We start from the raw sequence: 21,592 nt of genomic DNA, 5'->3' as shown, positions 1-21,592 counted from the left end.
ATATATTACCAAATAAAGACAAAGCTTTAGACATAACACCCTATTATGAGCATATCCTTAACCTCAAGCTCAGATGGAAGAATTTTTAGAACTTTGTGATTATGCAAATTAACTACTTCAGGTTTCAGTGTCTTAGGCACTCCCAAAAGGGCAAACATAGACAACCAGGTGATATGGAAAAATATTGTCAAGAGAATACCACAATAAGTTGGAAGTGGCACTTGGTATTGACTCCTAGATACCATAAAATATATCTGGCCCCCAACACAAATTTGAATCTGCAAATTCGAAAGTTCAGCTCTAGAGGAAAGGTCCACATTGAAAGATTGATAAAGAGGGTTATGGTCAATGAGAGCACAAACTTGTGGTGTGTTATGAATGATGGAAATAATGTTCTTGGTTTAAAGGCTAATAATTCCAAAACCAGAACAGGAAAAATGACAAGATGAGGGTGAAGATAAACTGCAAAATGTTGAAAGGGAAAAAGGACTGAGGCAGGGCATAAGACAAGTAAGATACTTTCTAAATTAAGATTTACTTTTTGGTACCCAACCATCTGAACTCAACAGGCTTCAAATATTAACACCTGGCATTATTAATATCATTGATCCCTTCACTATTTATGTTCATTTCCTTTCTTTTAGTTAACATCTGCCATCAGAGAATGTCGCATAGACTACCAGGTCAAGCTTTGACACCATCAACTTAGTAAGATTTAAAGAGGGTTATGCTTTACAAGTAGGCATGTCCACTCTGGAACAAGTTGGCACGTCCACCCTGGAACATGGCATACTATCATAGAAAACCAGTAAATTTTACTTACCCCAAGAGGATTTTCAAAGTCGTGGCATTTGCGTCAATATAGTTTCTTCTGAATATATATAATCAAATATAATGAGCTGGCATCTACTGGAAGGTGGAGTTTTGGTAGGACACAAGTAAAAATGGCCATCACATCCAAAGACCAGTGTTTTAACATTATCAATTTGTAGTAAAACCAATGTTATTAAAACCAGACAGGACTGGCCGGAGTAACTGGCAACTGGTCTGGAACGTGACTAAAACCAGCCGATTTTAACATGAACTGGCATTCAAACTGGCAACTGGAAGACCCAAACCAGTTAGACTGCCCCCTCCACCAAATTCCCTTGCCCCAAAATCAGAAGAAAAACCTCATTTAACACAAAAAAACCTCATTTAATTCCCTTAGTGATATAGTCTACTTTCTTCTTTGCCTCTCAACGTATTCACCATTTTGAAGCATTGATTCTTTAGGGGGGAAGCATGCTATTTTCCTTCTTCAATGGTGGCAATTGGATCAGATCTTTAAGTGATTTTCGTATCTTCTTCATCTTCAACCATAGCAGTAGGCTCAGATTTTTTTCGGCTCAGATCTTATGACTCAGGTCTTCTTCTTCAATGGAGCAGCATGTTCTTCTCTCTCTCTCTCTCTCTCTCTCTCTCTCTCTCTCTCATTATGCTTTAACAGGTGCTTTGCACAATGAACCACAGAGCAAAGCCCAAGGCTTTACTTGTAGTTTCAGTATTTGTCTATGTATAGATAAATTACTGTCTTTTCACTTCATAAGCAAGGAAGGCCCTGGTTGCAGGTCGTAGTGTTCGTCTTTTCATTTTTTATATGAAATTTTAAATTTGTCTTTAGCTTTACCATATTTGTATTTTGAATTGTAACATTATAAATATATATTATTCATATATAACTGTTAGTGGTTTAGTGTTTAGTGTCGACATTTATCTAGGTTTTACAACTTTACAATGTATAATAAATTAATATGTGAAGTTGTGAACTGTTAGTGCCCTAGTGGCTGTGACTTAGATTATATATAGACATGTGAAGTTGCAACTTGCAAACATGAGAAATAGATATCATCGCATGAAATATATATATTTCATAAAAATTAAAAAAAAAAATTGGTCTGACCCCAGTCCAACAGTTGAATCATGAAGCTCTCCTCCTTTTGGTTTGATGCCCAGTTTGGTTCTTAACATTAAGTGAAAGCATATAGTATTACTTTACAAGATCTCTAATTGTTCGGAAAAAAAAATTACCCTAGAAATACTTTTTACTGTAATAGTAATTTATACAAGTCTACCCCTGTTTGTACTACATTTTAAAACACACGACATACCAACAAAGTATCAAGCCTCAACTCCACTACATAGGAAAACACATGGCATACCATAGACAATCAACATCTGCATGACACCACAGATTTGCCAATATTGCTTATAAGACTAAATAAAAGTGGTTTTGGTACATATTTCTCATGTTCGAGGAACATAACAAACAACTTAAACAACCTTGTGTTCTTCTCCATCATAAAAATGAAATTTCGCATCACTTCTCTAATTTATGAAAGTTTGCATCATTAAAGGTTGAGTATTTTAAGAGAGAGCTGACAATATGCAACTGCAAATAGACCCACAACATAACAAGTCAAAATGCCATATCCATCCTCCATAAAAATTGGGGGGAAATTGAAAAGAGAATAGAGAAAAGAGTAAGGGATTTTGATCTTTGTGAGGGGATCAACCTCCATATTAGCCAAGGCTTTGAACTGTGTTAATTGCTTGAAAAATAAGCCAAAGGCAATTACATATAAGTAGAGTTCCCTTAGTCAATTAGGATTTGTATTCCTTAATTAACTAGGATCTCTAATAAAAAAGCAAAGCAACTTAGTATCTAATCTCTTAATTTAACAAAATATAATCAAAGATAACTAATCTAAACTAATCTCTAAAATTAAGGAACTTTATCATGATTAACTAGGATTTGTAATCTAAAATTAAAATGCCGGAAAATAATCAAATCCCTAACACCTTACCTTCAAATGAAAATCTTCATTCCAACAAATCTTTTTCCCATTGTCAACAGAACCATACAGAAGGGACTCTGATTTATCACCTTGAAGGATGCCTGGTAAAACACTCTACAAGATAAATAGAGGTGGGGTCAAATAGGCATATATAAAGATAAGTGGTCCCAAAGCTAAAACACACACACACAAAGAAGCTAGAAAAGCAGAAAACCAACAGCCATTAAGAAGATAAGGGCTGAAACATACAGCCAGAAATGAAGGTCGTCAGCGATGCAACAGAAATAAGAAATTATGCAAAAAAAATAAATGCAGTAACCCGCCAACTTCTCTGTGTATTTGAGAATCAATAATGTGAATGGCATGATTGTGTGCCAATTATCAGGTATGCATCAGAACTGAGACACAGCACCCTGATACTCAAGTAAAATATTAAGAAGTGCTTTGCAAACTAAGCTAGTAGAGACCATATAATTTTATGTAATTCCATTATCAAGAAATTCAAAGTTCAGGTTCCACCCACACCTGCAGCATTACTCTACCCCCTATAAAGAGTCATAGAAATGAAATAGAGAACACAACACAGCCTTCAAAAAAATAAACTTTGTTTCTTTTTACTGTTTTCTTAATAAGTACACATTATTCATAATAAAGACAATCTCATAGGGAATTACAAACCTGAGCCACAACTCTATGACCCCTGTAGTCAATAATTGCCATGGCAAGATTATACAACCCAGGTACATCGGCTTCTTGGTATGCCTTTGTTCCCTTTAGATCATTGTTTGCAGACGCATATGTTGCTTGCTCACTTTCAGCCATCTGTGACTCGGCAGGAATTTCAGAAGCCAAATCCACACCACAATTGGAATCATCTGTATTATGCCCATTGACTTTGTGTCCACTGGAAACAGCAGCATCTCCATGTGGTGACATATTGGAAGTCTTCTCAGACAAATGCTGCAATGAAGAAGTGCTCTCAATCTTTGAATTAATATCTGATGAGTGCTTCCTTGACAGCTGCTCAAGGTCCGCATCCACAGCAAAACTGAAGAATATGTTGTTGTGAACATACCTGGAAAATGGAACAGAAGAATATGTCAAACGTAGCAAATGCTGAATGTTCGAGAAGCATTGAGCAAAAACATGACTTATTTCATCTATGCTACATGTCATTAAATGACTGACAACTCAAAAATTTACAGTTCAAGTCAAACTAAACTTTTGTTCCCGCAAAACATGACTCTTTATACTTTCAGCATGAAGTTATATTAATGAGAAGCAGGATTATTAAGCAAAAAAACAGAGAGGAAGTGATGACACAATCCACAAGTTGATTCCAAGTTCTCACATATCTATCGCATTTTTTCCTTGTTCTTTCTTTTTCTGTCTTGATTTTTAACAATCTACCCATGATTAACACCATCAAGATCTCCTTATAAAGAAATATTAGAATATTACAAGGGAAAAAAGGAAGTGAATAAAAAAGACATGTAAAGCAATATCTCAAGGGACAGTAGTACACATTCAGAAGATTACAGAAAAGTGAAGCAAAATCAATAGAAGAGGAAGAACTGAAAACCCAAATGACTAGTTGATTGACTAGATAGCACTATGTCCACGCATCCATCAGGAAAAGGATGTTGAACATCAGTTTATCACCAGGATGAGGAACTAAACCAAACAAGAAAGATACAAGTGTCCACAAGCACGGACAATGTGTATAGAAAACTAAGTAAAATATAAATAAACCATTCCAAACGGTTGTGCTGCTGACAAGGGAAATGACAAACTACAAAAAGGAAATTCTACACCTAACCACAGTACATTGCATTCAGCAAGAAAAATCAGTAAAATAATCTGGGATATTTAACAAACTACCACAGCTTTCAGCTCATAGGTACAATAACCAGCTTATATGTAAGAATAGTTCTTGATACAATACAGCAAAGATAACTAATTTGAAAAGACAGTGTACAAACACACATTATCAGCATTAACACCGAAAGGTGGGCCCAGTAAACAAGAAGCCTGCATTACAGGCTCTAGGGAAGGTCAATTATATGCAGCCTTACCCTTACTCAGCAAAAAAGCTGTTTCCTAACTTGAAATATCATTGTTTATTGCCATTCTACTAATGGTGCTCAAGGGTTTTTAATCACACTTTCTGAACAATCACTTGAAAAAGATGGAACAGCTACAAAAAAAATAGCACTATTTCCAAATTGTACTGACATGTGAAAGCATTCTGGATCAGTTGGATTAATTGGTGGTATACATCTACTGATAACTCCAGTTGCACCACTAATTGCTGCATCAACAAAATCAGAAGTAACTTTGTAAAGAGCTCTATCCCGCAAGATCCTGCAATGAAACTCTCCAATGTAAGTGAAAAGATTAATAGAAGACAATTATAACTGTCCTGAGTAATAAAATAGATTTTATAATACACCTTTCTTGAGGACTCGTGTGTGGAAATTCCCTACAGGACTGCAATTCTTCATTCCAATCTCTTTGCATGCCGATTAGCTCACTTCCAAAAGACAGTGTCAATGCATTCTCTGCTCTAGCTGCATCACGCTTGTGATCTGAAAGCCAAAAGAAGAATAAAAAGTAACTAGTGATAGCTTCAGGACCTAGATACATTGCCCTAAGAAACATAAGCAATATTTAACAAGAATAATTCATAGAACAGAAATATTGAAGGATTAATCAAAAGAAAACCCTCACTCATACAAGTGAAGGATTTCTGCAGTTTGACATATGCTAAACCAAAATATCAAAATCATCAAGTCCCAAAATGTTCATATCAATTCCCAGCATAAAAGCATCAGTTGACATATGCTCTTAACAGCAGAAAAGCACCAGTTTTCAAGCCAAATTCCCAGTTTTTCAATGTTTCATGTCTATGGTTAACACATAATCTAGAAATTAAGAGGAAAAAATATCAAATTCCTATGTTTTGCAACTTATGAGCCAAACCAAAATGTTTTCACCTTTTCAATCTGAAGTCCATTGCCAGACTGGAAATATTTAAATAAGTTCCTTACTACTGAACTTACCAGGAACAGGATACAGTCCTAGCCATGAATTTGGAGGTAACAGAGATTGGACATTCTCAAAAGGGTGAGCAGAGGCCTTCCGCTCCAAAATTTCCCGAAAAGCTTTAATATACACACAAAAAAAAAAAAAAAGATGAAAATTATTTGATGACGAGCAATTAGAGTATGTAGATCCCATAAGGAATATGGCAGCTCTAACAATGTTTTGTTACCTTTCTTGAACTTTGGGTTAATCTTCTGCAAGAGTCCAATAAGGGTGGCTGACTCAGAAGCTGCCTTGCTTGGCTTTGGGTCAAGAACACTCCCTGTGCTTGAGTTTACATAAAACATTTTTGTTGTTCCCGTAATACAAAATTTATTCCCGTCCAATGTTACTACATCCAAATAAATCAAATCCCCAACAAGCCTGGAGGGAAACCAAGAATATGGATTGTAACTATATTTTTTCCCCATAAAAAAAAACTACATTTTTCAAATACAAAGCAGCAACAAGTGCTTTATGGACAAAGGAATAACAATTTCAAAGCAGGAGATGACTGACCTCCGATAGCTTGGAGGAGGATTGAACGAAGAGAACACTATACTCTCCATGCATTTGGTCTCTTTAGAAGATGATGACAACAAATTAGTAAGTGAACTAGTCACATCCTCCATGAAACCCAAATTATCAAGCTCTGGGACCTCAGTTTTCACAGAATCTAGATCACAGAAAATTCCAGAATAAGGTTTGTTCTTACATTACGATAGGAATGCTAAGTATGGAGAACTACAAACTAAATAGAAAAGGAAGGAAATAAATCCAAAAATATAGATTTAAAATTCAAACCTCCTGAATTTGCAGCTGTACTTTTCCCTGTTTCATGCTGTAGAGCAAGTGACGTTGACAAAGAGGAATGCAGAGTTGAAAGAGACAGCAGTTCTCTTGTGCGGTGAACATGAGCCCTAATAGATCTATCATCATATAGTGCTGCATAGTTGATTTCAAGTTAGATAACAAATTATAACTAAATAATTAAATGTGCAAATGCACAGAGGCCTTAATTTGCACCTCACTTTTCACTTCTTGCAACCATCCTGTGGAAAAGTACCTAAATTACCTAATATAAATTTTTGGATGCAAGAACAGAATAGTGTGAGCAAAAAGAATCAACCTCTGTGTTTGCACATATCACTTGAAAAGACAACCAAGCAATTTACTTGCAGCTTACCAGGAACCATCTCCAAGGAGCAATCACCAGTTGTAATGTCAGCAACCTCAGAAATTTCATTGTAATCTTCTAGTGGATGAACTGTCTCATCCTTTGTGTGCAGTAATAAATCATAGCATGTGAAGTAACAGGTCTCTGGCGCGTCAAGGAGGAATTGTCTCACATCCATAACAGAATCTCCAGGGCTCAACTGTGAGTGAAAAATCAAATCAGAGATTTTTCAGTATTGTGAATTAAAGATGAAAAACATAATATAATGTCCTCTTTCAATAAAATGCAATCCTGAGACTATGTTATATATATATATATATATATAGAAATGGTAGAAAGAAAGTTGGTAAAAAGAAAGTTTTGCAGTTAGCCAGTTAGAACTGCAAATGGAGTACCAAAGGCAGCTCCTAGTTGAAGAACTCATATATAATTCTCATTCTGCAATCAATTAAATAAAGGGTTAAATTAATATAAATAGAACACTGAATAAAGTTAGCTCACTTGCAGCTCAAGCTTCTCACCGCCTTGCGTTTTGACAGAAACAGGGTAGAGGTGAATTTCCCCTGCATCCGCAGAAATTCCAAGATTAGGAATGTATAAGTAGCATATCTTAGAAAACTCAAAGCACAAATTCATACACTATGATCATTAGTCTTTAATTAAACAAATTAGGAGATAACAAGAATAAGCTTCTGCTGACTCAATATGCTCTCAGTTCACTTAATGGTAATATGAAAAAGAAAGTAAGACCATCAGTTGCTACAGAGGAAAATCAAGTTCAGGCACAAGGATGCAGAGAGACTTATTATTTCAGCTAGCAGCCCAAAAGTAAATGATTTTTAGATTTGCAATGAATAATAGTCTTCTAGTTTTTGAACAAATAAAAAACTAATTGGTTGAATGATTGTGATTGTTGGATCTTCCTGATGTATGAAAAAAATAATCAAGAATAGGGAAATAGATTCTTCATGTGAAGTGCCACTGATACAAAAAACTCTTATCAAAATGATTAGGAGTTCATTTCTCTAGAGAACAAATCCCAAGGCACAGACAATTAGATAGTTATTTGATGCTGAACCAAGCAAATCTAAGGGCATGGAAGGAGCATGCTACAGATACAAAACAAAATCTTCACCTTCCTTATAGAAACAACATTGAGGACAGATTCAAATACAGACACATCACAGCAAGGAGGGGAATAGAAGGCAAGAAGAATAATAGAGATGAAAAAAAAGCCCCCCACTAAACAGAAATAGGACTTTAGAAAAGAAAAAAAAAATGTGTCCCTAGTGCATGAGGCTCCCTGTCTTCTGAAGGTCAGATGAGAGTTGTTTTTGTATGCAACCTTACCATTACTTAGCAAAGAGGTTTCTACAACTCAAACCCATGGCCTTCCGTTCACAAATGAGCAAGCTTATAGATGTTATCTACATTGCACCAAAATGGAAATGGGGTATGAAACGAACGCGAAAAGATTATTGTCTAAAATAACTGGATCAATGTTCAGGAAACAAAAAAGTCATTCCTTTAATCTTGTATGTCCTTGTAATTGGCTCATTTTTTATTTTCAAAAATTACAAAAAAGAAACCCAAAAACATCTTTTTGGAAGTCTCCCTAAAGTTTCTGCATATTTTATAAATTAGGAGGAAACTTTTAGAGTTTCCAAAACGTTTCCTAGAGTTTCTGAAAACTTTCAGCTTCCAAAACATGCCCAAAACGGGAATGCTGCTCTTTACAAGGTTTCCATGTTTCGTGGGTTGCTGTCAAAGCTCACTCTCACAAGTAAAAGTTGAAATTGGACACATTTAATGAGTTCGTAATTGAGTGTTGATGGTTAATTACCTACAATTAAATACAAAACCTAAATAAAAAGAGTTTGGTTCTAAGAAAAATAGAGTTCACTTCTTAGTGAATGTTGAGTGTGCTAAGTGGAATATAGTTCTCGATGATAACCTTTAAGTGCTAAACCCAAATCAAGAATTACCTGTTTTCATAAACCAATACATGATATTTCACTGCTAAGATCCAATGTACCTTATTATAAAAAACGTCATACAATAGTCTTAATTTTAAAGTAACAATCTAAGTGAATAAAGAATATCAGTCACCAAAAAGATGTCTTTCCTCCTTCAAACTAAAAGGTGAGCAATATGCAGTCCAAAACCTAATGAACAAAACCATACAACTTTGTTCTCCTTTCCCTTTGTGTTCTATACTTTGTTGACCTCTAAATCCTTTGTACAAGGTTTTTTTTTTTTTTTTTTTTTCTATTAAGAAAGATCCATTTTAACTTCTTATCTACTTTAAACTTATCATTTGCAACCACAATACCTTTTCTTCCATGAACATTCAACCTAAACATCCAAAAGAACACCGAAAAATCACTTGAATTATCGTTTGAATTTTTTAAAGCAAACAAACAGACAAGAATGCTTTTAACTTCTCCTCTAATAATTCCAAAAATGTAACACTTTTTACCCTTGCAATAACTAAAGCATCAACTGTAAACACTCTTGCCTCCATGCCAAGTCACATACCCATCCAAAAAAGAAAGGGAACACAAGAAGGAAAATAAAACAATGATGACAAAAACACAAACCTTCCTAATGTTGAATCTTCACCCTTGTTCTTTACCGCAAATTAGAAATATTTTTCTATAGATAAAAAAACATCCTGAAGGGCCTAAACCCCAAAAGAAAAGAAAAAAAAAAATCACTAAAGGGCACTAAGGGGTGGAATACATGTTTGAATGGTGCTAGAATACTACCAGAAACAAAGCCAACTACAGACCTTGTGTCCCCTTTGATTATAATTCTGAAAGCTAATCTCTGATTGAGTGAAACGCATTCAATAAACTAATTTCAGAAACTCATTTTAGAAAATATGTCCCAATATGCTATACTTTTAATAAACAAAAAAAGCATCCTTGTGAGAATCAACCTGGTAAGAAAAACCTACACAAAATTATGATATTTCCCATTTTTTCCCTCAAAAGGAGAAACATATGGACAGCAAGAAAAATGCCCTCTGAGATCCTACATTCCAAGAAAAAATCCAAAATGAACATTTGCATGTTGAAGTCTCTATATTTTCCAGAACGTACAAGGAGATTAATGCATTCATTAATTGCTTCTAATTATAATTATCATTACCATTTGTGTTGATGAGGAATGTTGGATGTTTTTCTTCTTCTAAATTTGTTGTGTACTCTTAAATGCATATACAGGTGCCCACAAGAGCAAGTGTGTGCATGAATATAAGCATTTGCATATGAATGCATGTAAGTTGTTCAGATAGACCTGTTATGGATACACACGAAAGGGCTAGGCACTTCCCTGAGTGTGCTTCATTTTGTGTGTTTCAACCACACAGTATGATAACAAGACTTTGTTCCCCCTTCTTAAGCATGTAAAGGCTGAAGCACATGTTTCATTCCTTCTCTTGGAGAGTACGACAGATGTACAGAAGTCATGATGGAGCTTATCTAATAAAAACACTGTCTATGTATTATGCATTCTTATGAAGCTATGCATAGCTTATAGTTACTTGCAATTTTAAGAATCACCTTGATGCAGCATTCAAGCACTGTCTCCAGCAGGCCAACAGAATAAACCAATTTGATTGGATTTGACGCATTACACGGTATGGAATTTCAGAATTCTAAAGACTTAGTAATAACAAGAGTAATAACTGTAGGATGGAGATCATCAACAATGTAGTAAGCTTTTACACAGTCGATACAATACAGGGAAAGGAAAATCAAGAAAACTGAGATCACCTTGCTTAGCCTGATTCTCCGAATTTGCATTTTCTGACTGCTTTATTTCCAATTCAGCCCCAGTTGATTCAGTCACGGCCACATTCCCGTTAGCCTCAGCTTTGGATGCCCCTGAAGAACTTAAGTTATCTTTTGGACCATCAGACAAGACTGCTGGTTCTGAAGAACTCGTAGTACTATGAGATCCTTTCTTCCTCCCCTTATTCGATTTTCCAGCCATTTGAAGCTCTTGATTACAGCCAACCTTAAGCTCTAAGCAGAAAATGACAAAACAACAACAATGAATTTCAAGTAAAAAGGTATAAGCTCGCAAGAAGGATACCAAATACTTGCATCACAATAAGCATTTCATTCAAAACTCCAAAAGGAAACACTCTCCTCCCCTTTCTCTTTCACATAAAATCAAGCAAATTATGATCCAGTACGCCGTTGCAACAGCCTTATTTCAATTTCATACTAAATACAAGCATCCATGGATATATATCAAAACAACTCGTAAAAAGACGACCAAAAGTCAAAAAAATACTCGAAACCTATATCATTGTTCATGCAACAAAAACATCCAAGACGGATGAAAGTGAAGAAAACTAAGATTAAGCAGATACTCCGCACGCCGCAATTACGGTCGACTCCGAAACATCGATAAAGAGCAAGTAAGGCCACACAAACACTGCAGACAAACAGAAACAAACAGGCGCAGATATATAGAAATAGAGTGTAATACCGCTTCGGAAAGGCTTCAATCGCAACTCACCTGTATGATTAACTGATTAACAGAGATATAGCATACATAAAGACGCAAGCGTATCTATTATATGTCTCCGTGGAAAGAGAGACAGAGAGAGAGAGAGAAGAAGAAGAAGAAGAAAAAGGGAAGTAGCTGAGGGCGGAGAGACGGCGGAAGGCCTCTCCTTCCTATTTGATTGCGCTGCAGCTGCTGCTCTCTTCGTAGAGAGAGAGAGAGAGAGAGAGAGAAAATTTGGGATTCGATGATTTCATCAAAACCATGGTGGGCTTGGGCCTGGTTTTAGCAAGCTTCACATGCCCTAGCATCCAATCTGATTTTTTTTATTTTTTTATTCCTTTTAAAGATAAATCAATCTATATTTAAAATGCATGTGACTCAATTTACCTAACCACAATAATACTTTCCATTTCATCAAAACCACAATAATCAATCTATACTCATGATTATTCTCATTATTGTTTTCTTTCTTCCTCGGATATTCACTCCACCTCATCTTATTTTATCTTAATTTTAAAGTAAATTAAAATGTGTTTAAAATTAAATTTATCAAAATTGACAATTTAATTCGATTCAATTTAGAGACTCGTCGGTTATTTTGGTTTAACTACAATTTTGCTCACCTCTATTTACTTTTATCTGTTTGCATTTTGTTATTTTTTTTAGCTTTTTCAAGATTAACTATTTGACTGGTTCAGTTCGATTTTTGAAAAAAATTTAATTTATATGATTTAAGCAATTTGATCGGTTTGAGTATTGCTTACATTATACTTATCATTTATCGATTATAAATATATTGTTAGTGAAACTAATAACATTTTCAAATAGCTCATTTGCTAAAGTTATTAGGGTAAATTATTTTTTATATATAATAATAAAATTTAGATGTTAGAGAATCGTGTTTAACCTATCAAGACTTTGTAAAAAAAAATATAATCAAAGTAGACAAAATATTTTTTATACAAATACTTTGATGACTAAGTCAAATTTCATATTTAAAAGAGTTAATATTTGTTATGATTAATAGACTGTTCAGTGGCAGAGTCTCTAAGAGAGCATTTGGTACAGGAGAAATTTTTAAATTTTTAAAATTTATAATTTCTGATAATGTTCTTTAAAATCTTTAATTTTTAGGATTTACACAATTCCATATTTGATTAGATTTAAACATTCTCAGAAATGTTGGGTATTTTTTTTTTTAGGAATCTTATATATTCTTATATTTGGTTTAAATGCAACATTTCTCGAAATTCATTTTTTTTTTTTCAAAATTACCCTTATTTGATTTTGTATTTAAAAATGATAAATTTCTTATAGTTTATAAAATATTAGGATCCACAACCTTTTAGAAAGTCAAAAAATATCACTTTTTTACACAATATCTATATATATGCGTGTGTGTATATATATATTTTGTAAGAAGAAAATTATGGCAAAAATAATTGTGAAATAGCTATGGATTTATAAGAGGGTAAGAGATGTTTTTGACTTTTTATTTGTTAAAAACTTTTCTAAGTCCATGAGAACCTGTTATACGCTATTCTTGCATTACCTCTTTATGTGCCAGGTTTAGTCCAATGGACCAGCCCAATCACCCAGAGCTCGAAAAATCCCGGCAACCTCGTCAAACGAAATCCATACACCACCGAAACTCGAAGCCCGTAAAGCAAGCACCTTGCGAGCTCCTAATAAAACCCCTAGCGAGCTTTCGACGATTGACTAACGGGCTCGCTATAAAACCCTCAATTCGCTGTACCACCTGGGTCGCTGGCCTAAAACCATTAGCTTGCATAAGTGGTAAAACTGCTGAGAAGTCAGAGGTAGGGACTATTCACTTTACCTGCAACAGCCCATGCCCCTCGTAATGAGAATCTCACTCCTGATTTTGTGTAGACGATAAGGGCAGTTTGTCCCATATTATACAATCATTGTATTTCTTTATGTTATCTAAATTGTAAAAGCCCATCAGTATAAATAAGAATCATAGATATCATGAGGGGTAGGGACAGAGTGAATAATCAGATACCGCCATTCTGAAGGAATAATCAGAGTGCGGTCGTGAAGTAGGTATCGTTTTGACCGAACCACGTAAAAATTCTGATATCGATTCATGTCCGAGATCTTTATTTTCTTCTTCTTGGCACTTTGTACTTACTCACCGCGGCCCAAAAACGAATAAGGGTCGGCTGAAATTGAACGTCAACAGAACCCAAGATTCCCAACCTCCCATGGAAATTTTTTTGCGAAAAAATTGATTAAAAATAAATCCTAAAAATATTTTTTTTTTCAAATTTTTATTTAAAAAAAATCGTATCAAATATAGGAATGTAGATTTTCAACTTAGCATTCCCAAAAATCTAAAAATTTATCTTATACTATATGTCCACTAAGAGACTTTCAAGTCTCCTAAGGCCTCATTCAGCAGCTTTCATTTCCTTTAAACTCTGACTTTGATTTTTTAATTAATTAATAATTTTATTACAAAGATATATTTTAAAATTATTAAATTATAGAATTATAATTAAACTACATATATTTATTTATTTTAATATTATCATATATTTGAGTTTTGTCTGCAAGTTGTGAGTTTTATCTTATTGAATTTCAGTTGACTCTAATTTTGGAAACCGAGCATATGCAATGGATGCACAATTCAACTTTAAGAAATTCATACTACTTATTCTAATAACTAATAGTTAATTGAATAAAAGAATAAAAGTATGTTCAAAATACCAATACATAGAAACATGCAATGAACATGGCAGCAATGAGCAATATTTTGGTTAATTTAAAATAATCATATTAAGTTAGTCAAAATTATCGATTTTGTTCAATTCTAGTTGTAAATTAATTCAATTCAGTTTTTATAATACCCCAAAAATTTAGAGAAAAGTAGTATATATCGATGATAAGTAATAAAGAAAATAATACCAGTCGGATACTTTTTGGGCTGAATGTAGGCAAAGAACTCTAGGGTTAAGCGTGTTTGAGCTGCAAAAGCTCAAGAATAGGTGACCCCCTTGGGAAGTTCGCGTAGGCCCATTAGGGTAAGTTGTTTCGGTCCTTCCTACCGCTCGATACAGGATGTTACAGGTGGTATCAGAGCCGATCTCGAGCCTCTGAGTGCGGTGGTGGGGCAAACCTTAGCGAGAAAGTTGAGTCCCTAAGGAGAGGGTGCGTGTAGACACCTTAGGCGAATCCCACATCGGTCATGCAAAGGGGGAAGATCTGGGACCGTTTGTAAGGTCGCATGACGAAGACGTCATGTGCTCAAGGGGGGAAAATGTAATACCCCGAGAGCCCAGAGAAGAGTAGTATATATGGAGGATAAGTAAAAAAAGAAATAACACCAACTGTATATCTTTTGTGTTGAATGTAAGAAAAGAACTCCAGGATTAAGCGTGCTTGAGCTATGAAAGCTCAAGGATGACCCTGAGAAGTTCGCGTAGACCCATTAGGATAAGTTGTTCCGATTCTTCCTATCGCTCGATACGAGATATTACAATTTTTAAACTTGATAATTTTACTTATTTCAATTCGATTTGATTTTTATATTGAAAAAAATCAAAATAACTGAATCAACTAAAATGTTAAAAACGACATCACTTTTGCACTTTATTATTTTAATTTTTAATTTTTTTGGATTTTCTAATTGGTTCAATTTTTTTGATTTGAAAATTTAATGATTCAGTTCGATTCAATTTTTGACACAAGTTCAGTCTGTTTGACTTGGCCAATTCGACTGATTTGGTAACCGAACCGATCAAATGTTCATCCCTAATTTTAATTTAGTTTTGTTTATTTTAAGTTTATTCTATTATTTAATATTATAAATAATAATGTAATCAAATTGAAAAAAAAGTTAGTTTTTTGTTTAAATTTTAAACTTTAATAAATAAAAAATGTGTCAAAAAATATGAACATATGGTAATTTTAATTTTTAATTAGTTTTTTTGCTTATATTTTAAGTTTATTCTAATATCTAATAATAATAAATAATTATAATTAAATAAAAAATGTTAATTTATTCTTGATATGTCTTGCAAATAGCTAACAATTCGGATATGGAACCGACCCAGATGACAGATTCGGATCAAAATCTACGAATCAACATCCAGATCAAGTGTATATTTAAATAGGCCAAAATTAATAATACAACGGAAGAGCAGCAAAATAGTAAAAACAAAGCAAAGTAAGGACTAAGTGGCCACCACATCACGACCGAGAGGTCACTCGCTCAAGAAGGTCCAAGAGCACATGTAATACACAAACAAACAGCAAGTGCAATCCATGCATATATATATAATATAATAATAATTATAAAGGAATTGGAGGTGGAAGCAAGACACAAGCAGCAAGCCATGGAAGAAGCAATACACGTGAAGGCCACAATTGAAGCAAGCATGCATGCATGAGAATTAATAAACAATTGGAGCCTCAAGCCTTGGAGCAAATTGAGGACGGAATAAGTGGCCGATTGTGGCCAAATGAGTGTTGAGCTTGCATGACCGAGTGGCCACTCGGTCATATGTCACCGCCTTGCATTTTATAATGCAAATTAATCTTCCAAGGCTCACCTTCTTTAAATCTTCCAAGACCTCTCGCTCACACGTGGCTACCTTGCATTTTATAATACAAATTAATCTTCCAAAGCTCATCTTCTTTAAATCTTCAAAGACCACTCGGCAGAGCCCGTCCTTGATTTTCAAGGCCCAAAGTAAATTTTATCAAGTATATCCCTTTATACAAATTAAATAAAAAAAATAAAAATTATTTTCTAATTAATTTTATTAAAATTATAAGAATTTACAAAAAATAAGAAAGAATAATTTGGGATCTCATTAAAATCTTGTTTGGGGAAAATCCAATGGGATAAAACCCCAAACGAAGGAAAAAGAGTACCATGTATTGTAAACATTGCATTAAAAAATAAAAACTACATATTTGAGTCTACATGCTTCCTCCCGAATCTTCGTAAGTATTTCTTGATTTGATCAATCTTTCTTTCATCTAGAGGTGTCAAAAAATATCGAAAACAAGTGAACCAGATCAAATTGGACCGAATCGTGCATTTTAAATTGGTTCTATGGTTCAATTGTTAGGTTCTGATTCTAAAAAATTAAGAATCGATATATTTGATTTGGTTACTAATTTTTTTTTTCAAACCATTGTTCGAAGCTAACGGAACCGATATTATACTTACATATATTATAATTTTTTTGGTATATATATATATATACATATATGCATAAATAGTATCACTTCTTAAGAAACTAGTGAGATTTATGAATTCTTTTATTTCTAGGCTTTTATACGCTATTACTATACTAAATGGCCGATGTAATCTCATTTGATGAGATAGTCTATGAATTATTTTGTTTTACTTTTACTTCAAGACTTAAAGTATTAATGAAGTTATAGGTTTATTTTAATTAACAAATTTGTTTGTAATTTCATATTGTGTGAAAATGTTTAGAAGCTAAATGTTAATTGGATAGAACCGAAACCGGTCTGGTGTGATGGATTGGTCATGGTTTAGTTTTATATATGTAATGGTTCAATTATGATTCTTATTTTTTCGGAACCGTTAAAAATGATTCGGCCAATGGATTCTTATAAAACTGGACCAATCCAAACCGTTGACACCCCTACTTTGATCCTCCATAATTAATCGAAGCAAAAACAATCATCACATGTACCTACAAAATAAAAACAACAATGAAATCTTCTTTTGATAGGGTACATGCGGCAACTTCTTTTGTTAATTTTTTTAAAATTTTTTATACACATATATAGATAGGTTTAAAAAAAAAATTGGGACCCCCTTAGTTGTGGGCCCTAGGCTCTAGCCCTGGTAGCCCTGGCCCAGGGTCGGCTCTGCCACTTCGTCATGACGGAGTGGCCTCTCCGTCACAAAGATCCTTTACCACCGAGAGTCTCCCCTGAAGCCAACGGATCCTCCCGAGACATTCCTTGAATCGAATATGCCATGAAATTCTAAGATTTCACATAATATGCCAAGAATATGTTAGGAATATATCTAAAATATGCCACCTAGGAAACCTAGGATGGTTGTCACGTGTCCTCATCTCCCTTCTTTATAAATAAGAGGCTCGCCTCATTTCTCAAGTACATTCATTTCGATACTCAAAATCAATTTTTGCGCTTAAGCACTTGAAAATTAACTTAAGTATAGTCTCTTGTGCCCCTAATCGTTTGTTTGTCTTGGCAGGCTCTCAGTCATTTAGAGCCTCTCAGTCATCAGACGCCTTTCATTCATCAGCAAGCCATTATTTCTCTAGGCCACCTAATCATTTTAGCCTCCTGATCATTTGCCTCAAGGTCTCCTAATCATCCTTGCACACGAACATTAAAATTGCCTTTCTCATGTTACAAATTCATTGTTGTATTTTGTCAACAACAATTCTAATATCTAATAAATAATTAAAATAATAAAATAGAGAAAAATGTTATTGTTATAGCATTCAAAAAAAGTAAGGAAAAAGAATTAAAATAAAAGGAGAAATTCTTTATGAATAATCAAACATTATTATGGGGTGCCCTAAAAAATCTAAAAATCCCAAATTCGAAGAAGTATTTTGCATAAGCTCGGATGGCCCCAGAGAGTCTCCCAGACAAGAGTCCCCCAGAGCCTTCGGAGAGTATTCGAGAGTATCAAGCCTCAGCATGCTTACCCCGAAGACTCACCTTGAGTCTCCCAGGCCTAACTCACCAGGTGGCTCCGAAGAGTCTTCGAACCCACATGAAGGATACTCATCGGGGCACTTTTACCCCGAAGATACCTCTAGGCCTTCCAGCCTCACCCAATGCATCTTTCCCGAAGAGTCAATAGACTCTCGTTTGTGGACCCCACCAAGTGTTTATAAGTACCCTATTAGAAAGTGACTCAAAATTGATAAGTTTGTTTGTCAACAAATTTGTAGATCTATTGACTAATGGGTAGAAAATTGGAGAAAAGATCGATAGGGCACTTAAGTTTACCAACCAGTAGTATATGTTGTTTATACTCTGTCCTAATAGTTTTTTCTCTTTCCTTGAAGTTAACATCTATTTCCTCTATAAATAAAGGCAGAGCATGCGAGAAGAGTAGAGGCGTTCCTGATTTTTCCATGATTTTTCTTTGTGTGTGTATCATTGTAACTGAGAAAGGGATTAAGTGTTATGTGTGAGTTTTGAGAGTACTTGGAAGAGCTTGTATATTTTTGTAAGTTCTTGATAGTGAGGGTTTCTGGTAAGTCTTCTTGTAATCGTGTACCTATCTTAGTGGATTGACTAGGGGTAGAACCCCTGCCATGAGTAGGATTCGATTAGAATCTGAACACGTAAATGCCTGAGTACTTTGTGTGTGTTTGTTGTGTGTGTGCCATGGTTTTCTTTTTCGTGTTCTTGTTTTTCAATTCAATTCTTGCAAACAATAGGTCTACGGAAAAGTCTAAAGCAATCAATAGGCAGCATAACATACTCTCATGTTTCATGGTTAACGAACCTTTTTTATCAAACCTTCTTGAAACCATAGTCTCGAAAACTTAAGACTCTAGACCTTATACAACCTATCGAGAGCCTACTCCCCCCAAGACCTATATTGGACATACCACATACACACATGTCTACATACATTTGTATCCCATCTTCAAACATCAGAGCTTGACTTAGGCATTGAAGGGCTCGCGTGGGGAAGATTCACGTGTACCTTTTAATTGTCTTTGTGTTGCAGATATCATTGAAGCTAGTTCCTGAAGACCCTACGGACCTTTTTGGAATGCCGAAGAGGGAAGGAGTACTTGTTCATTTGTTCCAAAAGCCGTAAAGATTGATTTCCTTCGCTATGATGGGAAGAATGATCCTATTGTCTCGTTATTCAATGCAAAGTAGTTCTTTTAACTACATGAGACTCCTATACCTGATTGAGTTGCCTTGGCATCATTCCATCTAGATGGAGATGCTCATCTGTGGTATCAATTATTAAAGCAAGAATTGGGCACAATTACATGGGAAGAGTTTGGAGATGGGACAAACTCACGATATGGGTCTAATCAATATACGAATTTCTTTGTTGAATTAACTTGTTTACAACAAATTGATTCAATTCAAGATTACCAAGGGAAATTTGAGAAATTGTTAACTAAGGCAGGGTCTTTGGAATAAGCTAGACAAGTCAGTTGCTTTGTAGGAGGCCTTCGTGAAACCATACAAACTGATGTTAGAGCCAATGAACCACAAACTCTATCATCAATTATTGGGTTAGTAAGGTTGTTTGAAGCCAGAGATATAAGTCAATGTTAGAACACTCAACATTTTCCTCATGCTACACTTGCAATGAGTCCAAATTCAGGGATAATTCCTGTTAAAAGAATGATTCCTGAGGAGTTAAATGAAAGAAGTCACAAGGGGTTGCTTCAAATGCAATGAGAAATTTGGTCCTGGACATGTTTGCAAGATGTTGAGATAGAGGAAGGGCCAACCGAGGCACCACTTCAAGAAGACTTAGAAATTTCACTTCATGCCATTATAGGAACCCAAACTCCAAAAACCATAAGGGTTTGTGGATATCTAAATTGCAAACCATCCATGGTTCTAATTGATTCAGGTAGCACTCATAACTTCATTAATGAGCACATAGTAAGAAATGTTAGTCTTCACTCAATTCTCGATTGTAATTTAGAGGTGATGGCGACTTTGGGTGAGAAATTATTGAGCCCAGGTAAGTGCAAATGTACTTAACTAATTATGCAAGATTATCCTATTCGAATTGATTTTTTTTTACTTTCATTGGAAGGATGTGAAGTTGTTATGGGGACTCAATGGTTATGCGCACTAGAAACAATTGAATGGGATTTTTCTCAGTTGCTAATGAAATTTGTGTTGAATGGCAAGAACATTATTTTTCGTGAGTTGTCAAGCACTGCAAACATGGAGGTCAATGCCCTTAAAATACATGCCAAGCACAACAAAAATTGCATCCATAAATAGCCCAGATTTTGCAAAAATATAGTGGGGTGCTGACTGAACCAAAGGGGCTGCCCCCTCCCCCCCCCAAATGAGTTCTTGATCACAAGATCCCTTTGCAGCTTGGTCATGGACGAATTTCAAGGAAACCATATCACTATCCTCACTTCCAGAAGGAAAAAAATGAGAAGATTATTTTTGAGATGCTCTCCACAGGTATAATTCAACATAGTAACAGTCCATACTCTTCTCTGGTTATTTTAGTTAAAAAACAAGATGGTTCATGGAATATGTGTGTTGATTATAGGGCTTTGAACCAAATAACCATCAAAGATAAATTTCCTATACCGGTTATTGATGAGCTCCTAGATGAATTACTTGGTGCTTAAGTGTTCTCCAAGTTAGACTTACAATCAGGATACCACCAAATTTAGATGCATTATGAAGATATGGAAAAAATCACGTTCATAACTCATTAAGGACATTACGAGTTTCTTGTGACACCCTTCGATTTTATGAATGCCCCATCCATATTTCAAGCTCTCGTGAATAAGGTATTTTGTGATTATTTAAGAAAGTTTGTTTTACTTTTCTTCGATGACATATTGATTTACAACAAGGGGTGGAAGGAGCATGTAAACCATTTGAATGTAGTCTTTTCCATTTTACAAGCCCATGAGTTGTAAGTAAAACTTGAAAAATGTTAGTTTGGCCAAAGGGAAGTTAAGTACCTCGACCATTTAATTACTAACAAGGAAGTTGTTGTAGATCTAGAGAAAATTGTGACCATGCTCACATGGCCCAAGCCTTAAACACTTAAGGCACTTCGAGAATTCTTGGGGTTAACCAATTACTACTGTAAATTCATTTAGAACTATGTGAAGATAGTTGCTCCACTTACTCAAATGCTCAAGAAGGATTTATTCAGGTGGGATAAGTCATCTTCAAAAGCATTCATCATACTCAAGGAAGTTATGACTCATGCACAAGAACTTTCATTGTG

General features: G+C 34.8%; 1 protein-coding gene across 2 annotated transcripts in view; it reads right to left on the bottom strand.

The window, feature by feature from the left end:
• LOC127814124 (clustered mitochondria protein) overlaps window positions 1-11,862 on the bottom strand; it is a 37,419-nt gene extending 25,557 nt beyond the window's left edge. Inside the window, exons 1-12 of one of the 2 annotated variants that reach the window (XM_052355400.1) lie at window positions 11,602-11,862; window positions 10,878-11,129; window positions 7,600-7,661; window positions 7,108-7,297; window positions 6,726-6,866; window positions 6,441-6,597; window positions 6,112-6,305; window positions 5,900-6,001; window positions 5,290-5,425; window positions 5,073-5,201; window positions 3,516-3,912; window positions 2,847-2,951 (exon numbers count right to left, since the gene is read on the bottom strand). In XM_052355400.1, the coding sequence (XP_052211360.1) occupies window positions 2,847-2,951; window positions 3,516-3,912; window positions 5,073-5,201; window positions 5,290-5,425; window positions 5,900-6,001; window positions 6,112-6,305; window positions 6,441-6,597; window positions 6,726-6,866; window positions 7,108-7,297; window positions 7,600-7,661; window positions 10,878-11,097 (1,833 nt within the window). In that variant the 5' untranslated portion in view covers window positions 11,098-11,129; window positions 11,602-11,862. The remainder of the gene's footprint in view (window positions 1-2,846; window positions 2,952-3,515; window positions 3,913-5,072; window positions 5,202-5,289; window positions 5,426-5,899; window positions 6,002-6,111; window positions 6,306-6,440; window positions 6,598-6,725; window positions 6,867-7,107; window positions 7,298-7,599; window positions 7,662-10,877; window positions 11,130-11,601) is intronic. The other variant, XM_052355399.1, reaches the window with a different exon arrangement.
• Between the last annotated feature and the right edge of the window lie 9,730 nt (window positions 11,863-21,592).

Source organism: Diospyros lotus, chromosome 12 (assembly GCF_014633365.1).
Source record: "Diospyros lotus cultivar Yz01 chromosome 12, ASM1463336v1, whole genome shotgun sequence".
In the NCBI taxonomy this organism is placed as follows: Eukaryota; Viridiplantae; Streptophyta; class Magnoliopsida; order Ericales; family Ebenaceae; genus Diospyros; species Diospyros lotus.
The sequence above is the reverse complement of the archived record's forward strand: the minus strand, read 5'-3'. Positions and strand labels throughout refer to the sequence as shown.